The following is an 18033-nucleotide window of genomic DNA, read 5'->3' as shown; positions in this document are numbered from 1 at the left end:
TATTAATTGTTCTTATTTTATTTAACTTACTAAATTATTTTTATTATTTTCAAATGGTATGTAAATGGATTATAATTTTGAATGGAATTAGCTTATTTAGCGCAATAATATATCATTGAATATCTTACTTTCAATATAATTAATCTTTACTAATAATTATAATTTAATGCAAATACAGATAGATGGATAGATAGATAGATCGATTGATAGACAAACAGATAGACAAATAGATAGATAGATAGATAGATAGATAAAGTTAATGTATTTTTATGCAATTTAATGGAATAATGGTGATGACAGGTGATAGGTCCCAGTCAAAGCTATTTAAGAGATTTGTAAAATAATATTCTGCTTGAGGTGAGAATGAACCTTGTAATTTTATTTGAATTCTCCACTACCCTACCTTGCTAAATGATAGAGTTTAAATACATAAAGGACTCAACTATTTCTCAAAACAAAAGGAGTGAAACAGTTAGTTGACAATAAAATAGCCAACAATAATGGAATTATCCTCTCTAACTTATTGACCGATTCCTATGCAAACAAAATAACAACAATAACAACTAATGCAAATCTTAAGTCATAATCTGCAAGCCCGTGGCCCAGGTCACTCGTTGCTTTGCATGTCCCATGCAAATTGATGCATGCTCAACCCCCGTACCTAGGATTCTTGATAGGCACTCGAGTTGATCTTCTTGGCTTATCAACAGGGAATTAGTGGCATGAGTTATTGAAGAAAAAGTTAATGACATAATTAATGAGGAGAGGTTATTAGAAGAGTTGATGGGAAAGAGGAGAAAGAGAGCAAGAGAGAGAGAGAGAGAGAGAGAGAGAGAGAGAGTTAATGGTGTAAATTCTAGATCTTAGAGATAGCAATGGGCCAAGTTGAGTGAGAGGTTTGTAAACTCTAGATCTTATCCACTTCTTAGAGTTTTAGGCTTTCTATCCATACCTTGTCTAAAATCCATAGTTGGATTTTCAAAATCCAAATCCATTCTTTACATGAGAATGCAAAAACCCTACCTGCTCCCTTCACTTGTGGTAGGATAGACAAGTTGGGTCTAGAACCTACATCTAAGGTTGCATTTGTTTCTTGTGTAAATATGCTTTTACACCAACAGAGCTGAGTGATGATTGTCCGATGAGAGTGTAAAATGTAGAATGTCCGTTGTGCCTATTTACATTACATCAACATAAATGGAGGTTGTGAATCTTGCATGTGTTTGATTAACACACTCCTGCGACTACAACATTGGAGTCACCAAAAACGTAGATTGCTCGGCTCAACCGAGTTTATCTCTATGTTTGTTGTTGTCCATTGACAAGATCACTTCAAAGTTTGATTTTGCCTTCAGTGTTACTGTCGTCCACGTTCCAGAGATTAGAGCTACGATCCTATGAGATAGGAATGCCAATTTTCCCCATCCCTGCAGGGTACCCTACCTGGGGATTGTTTTGGTGGGGCGGGGATGGGGATGGGGATTAATAGGAATCCTCGACCAGGGTAGGGGTTAGGGATGGGGCCGGAATGAAGTCCCTGCCCCAACCCATATATATACATATATTATTTATATTATATATTAAAGTATGTTTAAAATATTATTTATATCTTAAAAATTTCTTTTATTTTAAGTGAGTTTATTTTTCAAAAATATCTGTTAATTAAAAAAGTTCAGAGATTCAAGTCTCCATGGGTAACCTACCTCTATTGGGGATCGGGGATAGAGGATAATTTTTATCCCTAGAAGAATTAGAGTCGGGGAATATTATCCCTGCCCTGAACTCACCCAAAATTTTCTTTTATTTTAAGTGAGTTTATTTTTCAAAAAAATTGTTAATTAAAAAAATTCAGAGATTCGGGCCTCCACAAGGAACCTACCTCCATTAGGGATCGGAGGACAATTTTTATCCCTGACGGGAATTAGAGTCAGGGGCGGGGAATATTATCCCTACCCCGAATTCACCCAGTTGCTACTCCTACTACGAGATTAACATTTCTTCTTTGTCCAATCCACATATCAAATAACTGCACAAATTCATCATTCTCTCTCTCTCTCTCTCTCCTTGCTTTTTCTTTCTAATTCCTCAAAATGGTCGAGAGAAATAAAAACTAGGTTGAGGGGAGAGGGGAGAAGAAAATCACAAGATAATGAATGCTTGTCTTTCCTTCCTCTTCCACTTTGGTGACTTTGACAATGGAGAAGGTAGACGTAGTGGTCATTGTATCACCTCCAGTGAAGAGCAGACAAATAAGAGAGGAAAGTTTTAATTGAAAAAATCGATCGGTATTAACATTACACCGGTTATTGATGTAAAAATTTATCAAAAAGAGTTTTATATCAATTTACGATGTATAAATACTCCACTACCAAATGCAGGCAAACCCAAACCGGAGTACAAGTTTACACAACAAACAAACATGACCTAATTTTCTATTATTTCTTATTATCTATAAGCAATAAAAAAGCAAAGAAACATGAACAAATATCAAAATCTCCAATTATTTGATTAAAGCATACAAAAAATATATAAAATATCAATTATCTTTTATATAAAATCCAAATAATTAAAATATTATTAAATTTAATACCTAATACATAATTTCACATGTCTATCAATAACATGCAAGATGGGGAGGATTGGGTTTAGCCTAATACCATCCATGCTTCTAATCGAAGGAACAACCACAACCCTTGTGAGACCAACTTTGGGGTTGTTTGGCAAGACTTTCTAGGTAGATATTTTAACTACCTAGTAGACAATAAGACACACAAAATCAAAAACTTCATTTAAAGCTTCCTAAGTTTTGGCTTTTTCCATCTTTGTATCCACTCCTTTTTGTCTTTTGATAACATGATACCAAACATAAGAAAGAAAGACTTTTTTTTTTTTTCGCTTTTCGCAGACTGAAACATGAATAAAAAAGACACGCCAAACACGACCTTTACCAATTGTGAAGTTTCATCCAAACTGTACTCGGGTACTAACTCCGCCACCCAATCCCTACTTGGGCCTACAATATTTTTCCTTCTCTTCTGTATCATTGTATGTGCTCCATGCCTTAATAGGTTTGATTATGACTATTCATATTCCGCCACTCAATCTCAGATATACTTTCATCAATCCCGGGCCCACATCCATCCAACTTACAATTATTATTATTATTATAAAAATATCTAACTTAAACGCCTATACGCAAGATGATGGTCACCATCCAAAATTCCAAATCCAATTCATCTAACTAATTAACAAAAAATACATGACCTTTTTCAACAAACGGAATCGCAAGTTCATGCTGGGCTTTGTCTATGTTAATTGTTTCGTATATATGTGACTATCTCCATCTCTACCAAATCATTCCGATACTCCAAATAGGGTTGTTAGTGTATGGATTTTAGGTTGGACCCCAATCAAAATCAAAACCAATTTAGACGAATTGGATGATTCAATACTATAGAAAAGAATATTGAATTGGGTCATTCTAGAATTAATGGTCCAAAAATATTTCTTGGCTTGGATTTGACTTGATCCATTCATAATAAATTTATTTTATACTGGATCAGATTAAATCAATGCTTAATTCATTGATAAAAGGTAAAAAATATAGATTGGGATCGGAATAAATCTAAATTAAAATCTATTTAAACAGATTGAACGATGTGAACATTAAATTAAACCAATCCAAAATGGCTCAAAATATTCTTTGAATTAAAATGAATGCTCATATTGGACAGAATCAAATTGGACCAAATCGGGTCCAATTGACATACACGATACATCATCAACTAACTATTTATTAGTTTATAAGGTATTAGGTAAAACTCTTTAATCACTTCAACTGAAAATTAATTAATATTTAATCATCATCCAATGGTTTAAACTATTAAAAAAAGGTTTAAAAGATTATCATGAACAGAGTCTGGCTGGAGAATAAAAAATGATACAAGGCCGAGTCTACCTCATCACGGTGGCGCCTCATGGCGGTAACATCCGGTCTAAAACTCTTAGACAATATGTTATGCGCTACGAGACAAAGGAAAAGGTCGGGGTCGGGGTGGGAACCAAAATTGTTGGTCGGTCTTAAAATGTCATCGTAATTCGTAACTGGAATAGTTAAAACTGATAGAAACGCAATTCGACAGTACCACGTGCATTTGCACGTGAACATAGAGTTTGGGCCTTCGGGGGCGACGGGGGTGGTTCACTCCGTATCCCTAGTAAAAAGACCAAAAGGCCACCATTGTTAATAATGACAATAAGAGGCGTTTTTTTATGTTTTGAAATCATGCTTCCGTCAAAAATGGGGATGTTCCCAAATCACTGAAAGAAAGGAAAAACGCGCGGTTGGCTTGGGCCTTTGAGGTGAAAAGACGACCAAAAAACCACCGTTGTTAATGATTATGGGGACATTTTTGTCTTTTGAAAAGCACACTTCTTGTGGATGTGCTCAAATCTCATCATCACTAATAAAAGAAGGAAGAGGCGCGACTGGTTTTGGTTGAGCCTTTGAGGTAAAAAGACCAAAAAGCCATCGTTGTTATTTGTTAATGAGATAATAAGGGGTGTTTTTGTCTTTCTGGAAGCATGCTTTCCGTCAAAAAATGGGATGTTCCCAAATCACTGAAATAAAGGAAAAACGCGCGGTTGGCTTGAGAGTTGAGACTTTGAGGTGGCTTGGTGTATTTTTTGAGTTTTTCTCTGCGTATACAATCGTTGTTACATGGTAGAGCGGTAGTCTGTGGGCTCCCTCTTCGTCTCTCCCTAGTATTTCGTGCACTGAGAGGGAGAGAAAGGGAGGGGGAAAGTGAGTCAGTTGGAAGTTGGAACAGAGATAGAGACAGAGACAGAGAGAGGGAGAGAATTCGTGTTGACGTTGAGCTTGCAGCAGAATGGCTTTCCAGCGGCGTCGCCAGAACCAGCACTACCAGCTTCGGATTCTTATTCCGGTTCTGTCCACCATATTTGCCGCTCTTCTACTCCTCATTACTCTTCTGTCGTTTCTCGCCCCTCCGCCTACAGACCACAACCGCCTTCGCCACTCCACTTCGGTACTACACCAATCTCGTCCCCCTCATTTTAATGTTTCTTTGTTAGCACCTGTTTAATTACCTGTTTTTTTTTTCCTATTAATCTCGTATCTTTTCTTTTCTTGATCTATTGTTCAGTTTAACAATGGCATCGAGATTCAGAGGAACGTCATCAGAAACCAAGTGTTCCGTGTTCCGGTTAGGGTTTTTATCCTCTAGGATTCTGTTTACTAGTTTTCTTTCGAACCTGATTTTGTTTGCTAGCGTTGGATCTTATTCCAGTTTTGCCTAATCTTGCTTCCGTTTTGATTTTCTTAGATCGGTGGAGGGAGCGCAGGACATGATCTTTGGGTCTCGAAGTTGTCGAAATTCTACTACGGATGCAGTAATGCCAGCAACAAGTTTGCGCGTCTGTATCTGTTTTTTCCCTATTTCTTGTACTCCTCATTTTCATCCCTTTCGGTTAGATTGATGTGATGTAACCTTATGATTTGATCTTTCCGAAGAGTGTAGTGTGATTTAAGAACTATTTGGATTTGATTTTCTGCGTTATCGTGTCAGGAAATTGATTATGGTTGTTCTTGTCGATTGATCCTCATTGAAAGCTTGAATTAGCCATATTGTGGTTCCCTACATAGAATTCAATTTTCTCCTCTTTTAATTCCAAGGAAATGTTTCATTGTTGAGGGCATTCTGCTTCGTGGAATTTCAAAAAATACTTCAGTTTATTGATTTGACGTGAACTCTATTTGGCATGATACAGCAGCTGAAGTTGTTACACAACCAAATCGGTATTTGATGATTGCGACCAGTGGGGGCTTAAATCAACAAAGAACAGGGGTAGGACTTCTTTCTGGTTAATCAATTTAATAAACCTCTTGTTTTCCCTATACTTTGGGTGCTTGCAACTTCAAGACATAAGGCCTGAAAATTTCATACTATACATGGATCCATTGATTACACTTGCAGTAATGTAAGGCCTGAAAATGTCAACTTCAAGATATAATCAATTTAATAAACCTTTCCATTCAAAGATGTTATTGAACTATTTTGCACTTGCAGTAATGTAAGGACCAGCAGAATGATTTATATCTTTCTTTTCCTTTTTTACCATTTCTTTTCTAGCTAGTTAACAAACCATTAGCGGTTCATTGCTCATTCTGAGACGCTTTTTGACATAGTTGTCAAGGGCTTCAAGGTGATGCCTAGGTGGGCGCCTAAGGTGATAAGGCACTCTCTGAGGGTCGCCTCGCCCAAATGCCTACATATTTATATGTAAGATACCGCATAATAATTTATATTTATATTTTATGGTATTAATAGTAGTACAATAAATATTTTTAGACTAAATTATTCATATTGTGGGCTTATAGTAATAATCTTATTATTCTTGTACCGGTTCCTTTTTATTATTTTCTTATTTGTTTGGGTTCAATCCACACAAGTCAGTGACATAGTCTTAAACCCTTTAAGACTTTAAAACCTAAATTAGCAAGTAAGAAATAATTTGAAGATTTTATCCTATTGACACACAAGAACAACCAATAGGACTTTTTCTTCTTCATCATCTTTTCTTTTCTAGGCCAAAAACAAGGGCTAAGCCCTTATGATCTGTATGCTTTCTTTCCTTATTTGTTTTCTCATAAATATGTATATTTTCTATAATTTGTTGTGGGGTTTATACTTATTTCATGAGGACTATGGTAAGTATTAGTTAAAGATTAATGCTTATTACTATGAAACCTAAGGAACTACTCTAGGATTTATACCTTCTTCATTCTAAAAAACTCATCGCCTAGGCAGGTGCCTAGGTATTGTTGCCTAGGCAACTAAGTGATAAGGCACTCCCCTGTCACTTAGCTTCACCTTGGCACCTTGAAAGCTACGTTTAGAAGTTCTCCACATTGAATGTTGGCCAACTGATGGTGGTTCGGTTGGTAGGGTCTTTGGTTGGTTGTAGCGAAGACTTGGGATCATATCTCATTGCCACCAGGTTTAGAGGGTTATGGGTCTTAGGATGGGCTACCCCCGAATCCCTAGGAAAAAAAGATGGTATGCAAACTTAAAATAGGTCAATCTGTTAATATACACCCTTGGGCTCTTACCAAGCAATATTCATAGATCTAAAGTGCAACTGTGCAGACTTAAACCTGCTCAAACTCAAGTTATCTATAAAGTTTCCAAATTCAGTAGAATTTAGCCTTTGGCCATAGCTTCTTACCTGTCCCTGCCATCTCAATGCACATTTGCACATGTAAGATAGAAAATAAGAATATAAAGAACGGATTTGCACATCTTGAGGTGGACTCTTAGGGCTTTACCAGAAGGCAAAAGAGCATTAACTATTATTATCTGATATGGTGATGCCATCTGAAAATGACCTGTTGTATGCCACTGAAAAATGCAATAAGTATCTTTTGGCCGTAGCTTGTAAGTTCTTGTTGTGTGGTCTTATATATCTGACATATCATTTCTTAAAATAGTTATGATAAAGGAAGCCTAAGATATGATTTTCCATTTTAAGCTAATCCCCTTAGATGTTATATATATCACCATTTCCAGACCACATAATTATAATGATTGTACTACAATGCAGTTGCTTAATTTATTCTTCACTGCATAATGTTATGATTGATTAATTGGGTTCGTGAACTTCTCTGATTGTATTGCTGATTAATTTGTTGTGTCTGTATTTTTGTAGATAACAGATGCTGTCGTTGCAGCCCGCATTTTGAATGCTACTTTAGTTGTTCCTAAGCTGGACTCAAAATCCTTCTGGAAGGATGCTAGGTTTGTTGTTAGCAATATACCCTGCCAGATTTTGCAGTTACCCAACCACTCTGTCACAAAAACTGAAACATATTGTGCTTTTGTTTTGACATTATGCTATGTGCAGCAATTTCTCCGAGATCTTTGATGTTGATTGGTTTATATCTTTTCTCTCAAAAGATGTTAAAATCATAAAACAGCTCCCTAAAAAGGGTGGGAAAGTTGTTACTCCATACACTATGCGTGTTCCAAGGAAGTGTACAGCAAGATGCTATCAAACACGTGTACTACCAGTTCTTATGAAAAAACATGTAAGTGTTCAGTTCCCTAAGTAGGAATTCATTTTTTTTTCTGGTATTCAGAAGTTAGAAATATCTCAAAATGTCTATTGATTGTTTGTCCTTTTCAACAATAAAATACATATCAGTACACTAGAATGGGCATGTTTCAGTTTCATGGTTATATTGTTTCATATTGATAAAAAAAGATTATACTGCTTCATTAGCAAATAAACATAAACATTAGTCTATTCAATTGTTTTATCCAAACCAAAATGGGTTTGACTTGTTAACTCTGAAATAGGTGAAAGAATGGTAGGATCCATCTAATGGACGCCATAAAGGTTGCAGAATGGGTGGGCGAATTTCAAAAAATTTCCTACCTTCTCCCAACTGGGAATCATATTCCCTAAATTTAGAATATATTATTCAAGGATCCTACTTGAACCATAATCAAACCAGATCTGTACCAAAAGGTAAATGGGAGGAATATACCTGATCCGGAAAAGCAGTATCTCCCAAAGTTGGTGTTCACGCCCAAAGAATGCTCCAAGATCTGTTCCTGCTGAAGATGACACAGTTGTGGATGGAACAGAACCAGCAGGGTGCGTCCTACACACTGGATCCTTCACAAGAATCCTCTGGAAGAACTAAACACTGTAACCTTTTCAGTCTTTCTTGCAAGACTGATGTCAATAACAGATTTCTTGACTTTCTTTTCTGCAAAGATCCAATCTTGCAATGGCAGATGACGGCGGCAGGAGGAGAGAACCAAAACCGAAAAAGCTGAACTGCTTTTTCTCCTTTTCTGGAGAGTGAGATCTGATCTCTATTCGCAGGAACCTTTCTTGCGATTTTCCTTGGTTCGAAATCTCTTGTTTTTCTCCTTTTCTTCTTGATTAAGAAACCTCCTAATCAGGAGTTATCCCAATCCTAATCAGTATCTGGATAGAGGATCATCTTAATCCTATCTGCAGATAAAGTTAGTTTACTCCTGATCTTATTAGGAGGTTACCAGATTCAAATCTGATTTGAATTTGGTCTCCCATAGTGGATAAGGTTAAAAGCCTCATCCTTTTCACTAACATTAATCTCAGATTCGCCCCATCTTTGGGTGATCATATCAGCCCAGTTCGAAATGGGCTTTTGGCCCATTAAGTATTCAGTGTTTAATTAGTTTCCAATCTGCTGCCCAGTTGGGCTTCTTTGTATGGCGTGGGACCCAAGCATTGATCTACACACCAGCCACATGGGTTTGGCCCAGCCTTTAATACAAGGCCCAGCCGAATTCACTGAAAAACTCAATGAACCCCTTGAGTCCATCATATGGACCCTATGGGCCCAACACTTACATTAAGTGGTCTCTGGGCCAAGCCATCTTATAAAAACCCAGGGACTGTGGGCAGGTGCAAGATTAGCCCATCAGGTATTATCCTAAATGGTCTTACACTTAACCTCTCAGCCCTTAATGATCAAGCACTGCCCGACAAGAGAGGACCTCTCCCTCGGCTGCAAGGAACAGTGCCGCACTCTCCTCTCACATGGATCCCGGGAATTAAAACCATTTGCAAACATTTGAAACCGTACATATAATATAAGTATATTAATTTTGCAAAACAAAATTCCAACGATTGAAATCAACTGCCGGCAGTTTGGTTTCTATCAGAGAGAGTGCATTCCCGATCATTACCCTTTGTCCGACAAAGTGGCTGATTCTGTCACTATGACCACCCACTCAGATGAATTCTCAAACTGCCCCAACATACCCAGGTTTTGATCCCCGCTAAGGATCTCACTGATTGGCATATCAAAGGCAGCCTGATCCAGCACCTAGTGAAGTGTCATAATCGAGTCTAGGGGTCAGGTGTAACTTTCCAGTTTTGCCCATCTATCTCCAAGGTCCAGGGCAAGACTGGAAATCTGGTCCGGTTCAAGGATTCATGTAATCCCATACTGCATGTGCCTCGGGTCCTACCCTGATGGCTGAGACAGGCCATCCCAACACTTGGTGGCACACCAGCATCAGCCTTGGTAGGATAAATCTCCCCAGACTTATCCAACGGCTGTGAACATTTAAAACTAACATGAATCTCTATAAATGTCCAGTTTTAGGGTTTTACACAGAATTAAACCAAACAACATGAATCAAACATGCACTTTATTTATTTCCACTAAATAACAAGTACATCAAATCAGATTGAAGCTAAGGGCATACATAAACTGTCTAACAATAGGACCCATAGTTTTGAAGGCGCCAAGACGAGGCTAGGCGATAGGGGGCGCCTTGTTGCCTAGTCGCCTAGGCGGGGTGCCTAGGCAATGGATTTTTTTATGTAGAAAATATAGATCCTAGGGTAGTTCCCTAGGTACCATAACCATATTTCCTTAAGAATTATTCATAATTTTCATAAGAAAAGTATAGAGTTCATGTTAAAGTATAGAAAATCAACATATTCATGAGAAGAAAAAGAAGGAAAAGAAAATTCAAAAAAATATAGGGGCTGAACCCATATTTTTGCTATAGGAAAAGAAGAAAAGAAAATGTGTAGTAGTAGTACAGGCAGTAGTAGAAAATGTGTTGATTAGACAAAATTTTAAGTTCTTCCTTATTGGTTCAGGTTTTAAAGTCTTTGGGGGTTCAACACAGCATTTAGCAATGTTTATATTGATTAAACCCTAACAAATAAGAAAATAATAAAAAGAAATTAGCATATAAACACAAAATGAATATTTTAGTTTAATAGTGCCTATTTTATAATTTTAGTGTCAAAAATTAATTAATAAAAAGTATTTTATAATACATAGTACAAAACTGTTTGGCGATTAGGCGCGCCGAGCCTCAAAGGACGCCTTGTAAAAGAAAAGCATAGGGATTATTATCTTAGGAATAATGTTTTAAAAGGCATGGGAGGCATATGCCTGGAGACGCGCCTCCAGGCGAGGCGCTTCCAAAATTCCTTGAGGTGTATGCCAGAGGCACTGACACCTTTGAGGCGTACACCTCATGCTCTTTTTTCATGAGGCGTACACCTCATGCACATCTTACATAAAAAGACAGGGAAAAAAAAGGAAAAAAGGAAAGGAAAAGAAAGGGAAGAGTAAGAGAAGAAAAAAAGAGAAAAGGAAAGAAAATAAAAGTAATGGGAAGGGAAGAAAATATAAGGGGAAAGAAAGTAGTTTGCTCCCTGCCCCTTCAACAAGACCCTCCCCCCCCCTTAAACTAATGTTATGCATCTTTATTCTTCTTAATATAAAAGATTTTTATTAAAAATAAAGAAAAAATGAGATCCCCCCTTTCTCTTCATCCTCCTCCTACCCCCCTCCTCTTAAGGAGGCTTACGCCTCCTTGTGTTTGGGAGGCTTACGCCTCTTGCATTCTGAACTATGGCTCACACCTCTAGGTAGTGGAACACCTTGCATCACGCCTCCACATTTTAAAACATTGCTTAGGAATGGGTAGAAACGATTTTTTACCAGCCTGATATTGTTGAGATAAGATTTTCATTAGTTGATCCAAGCATTATTATCTTGGGGCTGGTGTTGGCAGTCTTGAGATGGGGCCAGGTGTCGTTGTTTCCCTCGAAAAGATCTGGCTTTGAAGCAGAGATTATGGTTGAGCTGGTGTTGGCACAGTGCTGGGTTGGGGCCAGGTACTGTTGTTGCCCTGACAAAGACCTGATATTGCTGGTCTAGTGTTGACAGTTATTGGTCTGAAACAGATTATATGTTTAGGATGGTGTTGCCACAGTTCTGGACTGAGGGCCAGACATTGTTGTTGCCCTGATGAAGACCTGGCTCTAATGATGGGTTGGCAAGGGAAGATCAACTGGTGATCCTTGCTTTAGTTTATTCCTCCTTTCCAAGTTTTACAACATTTAATATATTTTACAATGTTGAAGTAAAGGGTACTAGAATGGTTAATTAGTTATTAAATGCACTATCATTCCGTGGGTGAAATTAATTCAATGTGACTATAACATCAACTAATGTTAGCTATAGAGGGTTATACCCTACTGGATTTAGATAAATACATCCATGACTTCAAATGTTCATTTTTTCTGTTGGGAATTTGATCCAAGTTAGAATGCCATGTGAAACTCATTTAGCCTTTCTGCAATACAGGCTGTTCAGCTCACCAAGTTTGATTACCGGCTGGCAAATAAATTGGAGACAGATTTTCAAAAGCTGAGATGCAGAGTGAATTACCATGCTCTGAAATTTACTGATCCAATTCTTAAAATGGGCAAAAAGTTGGTCCAAAGGATGCGAATGAGAAGCAGACATTTTATTGCCTTGCACTTGAGGTAAGAGTAGAATTGATCTTCGGTCTGTTATGTGTGTAGACCTGTTCACAGGCCAGGCTTTGGATTTGGCCCATGAACATTTTGCACTACTTTGGGCCAGCCGATTCAAAATTTGGCAAAAGCTAAGCCCATGAACAGGTTCATGTGTGTGTGCACATGTGTGCATGCTAGGCAATTGGTTTCTAACCAAAATATCTCCATATGTCTCAGTATCCTCTCTTAATGAAGAAAATTTGAGACCCAGGAACTCGTGACATGATCAGAATAAACCTCTCCTTTTGAACAAGTTCAGTATTAAGATGTTGAAACTTTCACCAGTCAATATTACTTGTGGAAAACAGTAATAAAAGCCAGGGTGCAGGCTGAAGTGGACTGAAGTGGACTGGCCTGATTGACCAAATCATCCCTCCACCTCATGTTTCATATACATGTCAGTCATTTAGGCTAGATAACTGGCTTTCTACTTGAATTATACCCCTATTGCATAGAGAAATTTCAACATGCGTTGTCTTCATAGTAAGCTTGAAAAGGTTATTGGTAAGATCCTTTTCTATTGTTCTTGCTTGATTCATTTCTGGATCATCCATACTAGGATAGGTTTGGGGTAGAAAGGTTCCCTGTTGCTGTTCCTTGATAAAATTCGAATATTTTTTGTGATCCTTGATAAAATTCTAATTTTTGATCAGTTAAATGAAAGAAGCGGGGGGGAGGTGCAGAAACACAACTATTATCATATGTAAATCTTGTGAAGAATTGGTGTATGATCTCTTTCTTTTTTGTCCCAGCCATGTGTCCTTTGGGATTTTTTCTGCTGTGTCATAGATCTCATTTAATGGTCTTCTCCCTCCAGCATGACAGGAAATTCTGCCTTGGTATTCTGGTTCTGTAGGATCTATGGGCTTCATTATGTGGTATATGGTTTCTTTGCCATATGTTGGGCAGATGGGAAGGAACACAAAAGAAGAGTTTTTGCAGGGAACAGGCCTGTTGTTGGGTACTTGTCATCTCTTGATGGGGTTCTTGTTCTTAATGAGTTTAAGGGTTTGAAACATAGAGATTGTCTATAGGTGACATGTTCTGGGTGTGAGGGGTGCTATACTGTAAAACATTTTATTTAAGGCCTTTTTGTATATCTCTTTTCTCACAAATTTTGTTTTAATAATGCTTTTTGATTGTTTGTAAAAAAATTCAATCAGGATGAATCTTCAAACATCAAAGCTATTTACTTGATCTGATCATTCAATAAGGGAATGCCTATTTGAGTGCATAAAAATATATTTCTGATCAGGCTTTTGTTAAGTTTCTAGTAGACTTTGATACAAGAATTTGCCCAATAATTAGAAAGGTTAGTTCAATTAGCTTATTTTGCAACCTTTTAAGGGTGGAACCATGGGTTCTAAATATTAATACGGGCTGATATGCCGGATGGGGCGTATCAGCATGTATCTTTGGCTGCCTTTCATTCTTTTAGTTTTTTTTTCAAATTGGTTTAGGGGAGTCGCTTAAAGGCCAGTCTACCCCGTGAAACAGGTCAGACCCCGAAACACTCACTGTAGGGGCTTATTTGGAGGGTCACCAATATGATGCGTATCGGCTAATATGCCCCTATATGTTGCAAAATTTTAATCCTTGGTGGAACCTAGGTTTTCAAATTGTAATACCTTTGCGGTTAGCTTTGCATAATTTCTTTTTATCAGAATTGTATGAAGATGGGGGTGAAGACTGAGTAAAAAAGTTTCTTGATGGAAATTTCTGTGACAGGTTTGAACCTGATATGCTTGCATTCTCCGGATGTTATTATGGTGGAGGAGAGAAGGAAAGGAGGGAACTGGGTGCAATCCGTAAGAGGTGGAAAACTCTGCATGTAAGGCAGTGAACTTGTAAATATTTGTTGAAATTATATAACCTCTGTTATTTTTGTCCATGAATGACATCTATTCTGAACGATATAAGCAGAGAAGTAATCCTGACAAGGAGAGGAGGCATGGAAAGTGCCCACTCACTCCTGAGGAAGTTGGTCTTATGCTGAGAGCATTGGGATTTGGCAGTGACATTCACATCTATGTTGCATCTGGTGAAGTATATGGAGGTGAAGAAACATTAGCCCCCCTCAAGGCATTGTTCCCAAATTTCTATACAAAGGAAACTATATCCAGTAAGGAGGAATTGGCACCATTCTCCTCATTTTCTTCACGTATGGCTGCGCTTGATTTCATTGTTTGTGATGAAAGTGATGTATTTGTGACCAATAATAATGGTAACATGGCTAGAATGTTAGCTGGTCGAAGGTACACCATTATTTGTTTTCTTGTCCTTTGCAAATGACACTGTTTAACTCAAAACTGGTGACTGACTATGCATTTTGGTATGCTCATTGCAGGAGATACTTTGGACACAAACGAACTATTCGGCCGAATGCTAAGAAACTGTACTCTTTGTTTCTCAGCCGAGATAACATGACCTGGGAAGCATTTGCATCTAGGGTTCGTACTCACCAGCGAGGGTTCATGGGAGAGCCAAAGGAGGTAAGACCTGGCAGAGGTGAATTTCATGAGAATCCATCTACCTGCATATGTGAAGATCCAGAGGCTAAGGTCAAGTTAGATTCAGGTTCCCAAAGGACAAAAGTCCATGAAAATGGCAGAGTAAATAATACAGGGAAAGAAACTGGTGAATCAGCCGATGACCATTCTCCTGATGATGAGCCAGATTGGTCTGATTTAGATTACATGGAAAATCAGAATGGGCTTGGAGAAAAAGGGTTGACCAATGGAAATGATATGGATTATAGCCTGCTTCTCAAATCTGAGGAACCGGAATTAGAGGAGATGCTATCCGATTAAATGAAACTGCTGGTTGTCCTTGAGAGTTTGGTTATAGCTAACTCATTCTTTCATCAAATTCTTTGAACCCATCCTCTTCAACTCTTCGACGTTCTCATCGTTAAGGAATAGCTGTTGAGAATAGATGGTGCAGTATCCTTCTGTATATACAACCTCCGGGATAGTGTACAGTGTCCCATTATTGAGAACGAGAATTGAATATTGAGGTCATAAGGTTCCTGAGATCCCATGTACAATGCCTTACATTCAGCGATTTTTCCAACTGTAAATTTGAGTTGATGAGCGGTGGATATGGATGAGGTAATTGAGGCGAGGGGAGGGGAGGAACAGACAAGTGTGTCGTACTTGTGTAGTTTTTTGTCTTTTTATTTCTTTTTTACTTTTTTGTCTGGGAGAAAAAATGAATGTTGTTGGAACACAGTTTGGTTGAACTAAAATGTTTGAAGTGGTGCAAATGTGCAGTGATGAAGAGATTTTTTAGGCTTAGTTTGGAAATAGTAAAAATACATGCAAATACATACAAAAATAATACAAAATATAAGATTTTGTACTCTGCACATTTGTACTTGTACTCTTTCCACGCTGAGCCTTAATTGCAATTTGGCCAAATGTGCAAACGTCAACAATGAGATAATATCAAGGTTGTTTAGATACAAATTGGCCGATATTTATCGCATCGGGGGCTTTTCGATACATTCTTATAGGGGATGTTTCGGAGTCCTAACTGATTCAGAGGGTGGGCGGATCTTAAACTGGCCCTCTGAATCAGATTTGAAACAAAAATTGAAAAAATAATAAAAAGATAAAACTACCGATCCACCACTACTGGCGTATCGATATTTTAAACATTGGATAAATATAATTAATTTCAAAATCTTTTTAGGAATGAACCATGTACGGCCATGTTTGGTGTGGTTTAATAGTTCTTAATTTCTTATTGCGATTGCAAGCTTAAGATAAAAGCACTTCTAAATTGCATTTAGTGAAAAAAAGCAGTAAATGGGCTTTCTCCGCCGAAAAAACCCAGGAAAAAGTAATGGATGGGTGGCTTTTGGCTTCTTGCGTTTCTAAAACCCATTAATATTTAAATACCCAGAATGTCCCCATTGACTCTAAGACAGTAAGACCCTTGCTCCAGCTTCTTATCACTTTTCCTTTCCATTTTCACATCTCAGTTCTCACCACTTGCAGTGGTGGTGAGTTACAACCAAGTTCGATTTTTAACTTTTTTATTTGTTTTTTCCTAAAATAATCGGTTGAGCATTGATTCCCACCACTCTCAACCCTGACTCCACTTACATTCTTTGAATGCCTAGCGCCCAACAGGAACGCCAGCTAATTCAAATCTCAGACAAAAGCTTCCGTTTCAAGGCTGAAGTTGTCCACTTGAAAGTGTAAATAAGGTTTAAAGTATCATAAGATACTCTCTATCAGCAGAGGACGCTTTCATATCAGGTCGTATCCCATCATATCAGCGGAAATGGTCCGACACATACCAATATGTTTGTGCAAGTTGTGTATGTATTAGCACGAAACATCTCCGTATCAGGTCGTATATGTCAATATTTTAATCCTTGGCTTCAATACACATCAATATGCTTCTGTATTAGTGCATAGTTTGACGAAACTGTATATTGATCATTTTTGGAATGCTTTTGAACTTTAATAAAAAAATATAAAAACTGAAATAAATAATGTCCCAAAAATTTAATAAGAACTAAAAGTTATAAGAATAATTTATTTTATCCGCCATAAATGATTTATATGATATTTATTATTTGGAAAAGCAGATTTATTATTTATATAAAAATACTAAATAAATAAATTTTCTAAACAAAATTAATATAAATTGAAAATTATTATTATAAAAACTGAAATAAATAATTTAAGATCTAATTTTCCCAAAAATTTAATAAAAACTGAAAATTATAAAACAATCTATCTTATCTACCTTAAATGATTTATATGTTTTATTTTACAATTATATATTAAAAATAAAAACATATTTATTATTTGAAAAAATAATTATTATTTATATAAAAATATTAAATAAACAGATTTTCTTAGAAAGTAAAAATTATAAATGATAACTATTGTATGATGTGTACATGTTTTAGAGTCATCGTGGTATTATTGATTGCAATGTTTCTCTTCGTATACCATATTAAAATGTGCTTTTCTCAAGTGACTTGTATGTATTTTCTCAAGGAACCATTCAACCTAAGCTTAAGCTGTTAGGTGAAATCCTTGAATAGGTTTTTATTCTCTAACACAAGGGGTGGATTTGAACCAAGGCGAATATCTAGCTATTCAAGCTCGACTCGTTAAAATAATGTGAGATTCAAGCTCGAGACTTGAGCTAGAATTTGACTTAGCCTAAAAGCTCATATGTTCGAGCTTGGCTCGACTTAAGCTTGAATGTAATCTAAGATTCCTATAAAAAATAAAAGTTATACATATGAAAATTATTTTTTATTTTACATACAAAAATTTAACAATTATAAAAATTATTTATTATCATTCTTATAAAAATAAACTATTATACATATAGTAATTTTTATTATATGTATGTATTAGGATCGATTAGGCTTGCAAGCCCCGAGCCAAGCTTCATTGGGCTTGAGCTCGACTCGATTAATAAACGAGTTTATATATTGGGCTTGAACTCAATTTAAATTAAGCCGAATCGAGCTTTTCACGAGTCGAGCTTGAATAGCTCATGAAAAGCTTGATTCATTTCCACCCCCTAACACACCCCCTCATGCGAAAGCCTATTGGGCTTGAAATGTGAACAAGAATGAGTCCACCCATA

The 18033-nt window shown here is 37.0% G+C and overlaps 1 protein-coding gene across 2 annotated transcripts; it reads left to right on the top strand.

The window, feature by feature from the left end:
• Positions 1–4627: 4627 nt before the first annotated feature.
• LOC104587106 (O-fucosyltransferase 16) lies at positions 4628–15778 on the top strand. 2 transcript variants are annotated; one of them, XM_010244564.3, is made up of 10 exons: positions 4628–5048; positions 5166–5225; positions 5346–5436; positions 5791–5867; positions 7729–7817; positions 7924–8107; positions 12197–12378; positions 14140–14242; positions 14335–14666; positions 14759–15778. In XM_010244564.3, the coding sequence occupies exons 1-10, from the start codon at positions 4890–4892 to the stop codon at positions 15219–15221; spliced, it is 1740 nt and encodes a 579-aa protein (XP_010242866.1). In that variant the 5' UTR covers positions 4628–4889; the 3' UTR covers positions 15222–15778. The 2 variants fall into 2 exon arrangements, with proteins under 2 accessions (XP_010242866.1, XP_010242865.1); XM_010244563.3 differs by having other exon boundaries at positions 14332–14666.
• Positions 15779–18033: the final 2255 nt, after the last annotated feature.

The sequence above is a fragment of the Nelumbo nucifera genome, chromosome 6, assembly GCF_055504915.1.
Source record: "Nelumbo nucifera cultivar China Antique chromosome 6, China Antique-T2T, whole genome shotgun sequence".
Classification (NCBI taxonomy): Eukaryota; Viridiplantae; Streptophyta; class Magnoliopsida; order Proteales; family Nelumbonaceae; genus Nelumbo; species Nelumbo nucifera.
This window is presented reverse-complemented; position numbering and strand designations above follow the sequence as displayed.

Excerpts from the sequence above, each read along its gene's own strand:
- LOC104587106 (XM_010244563.3), top strand. The coding sequence starts at position 4,890 with ATGGCTTTCCAGCGGCGTCGCCAGAACCAGCACTACCAGCTTCGGATT. Across the intron at positions 5,868-7,728 it reads TAAATCAACAAAGAACAGGG|ATAACAGATGCTGTCGTTGC; the intron begins GTAGGACTTCTT and ends GTATTTTTGTAG. Across the intron at positions 14,667-14,758 it reads AGAATGTTAGCTGGTCGAAG|GAGATACTTTGGACACAAAC; the intron begins GTACACCATTAT and ends TGCTCATTGCAG.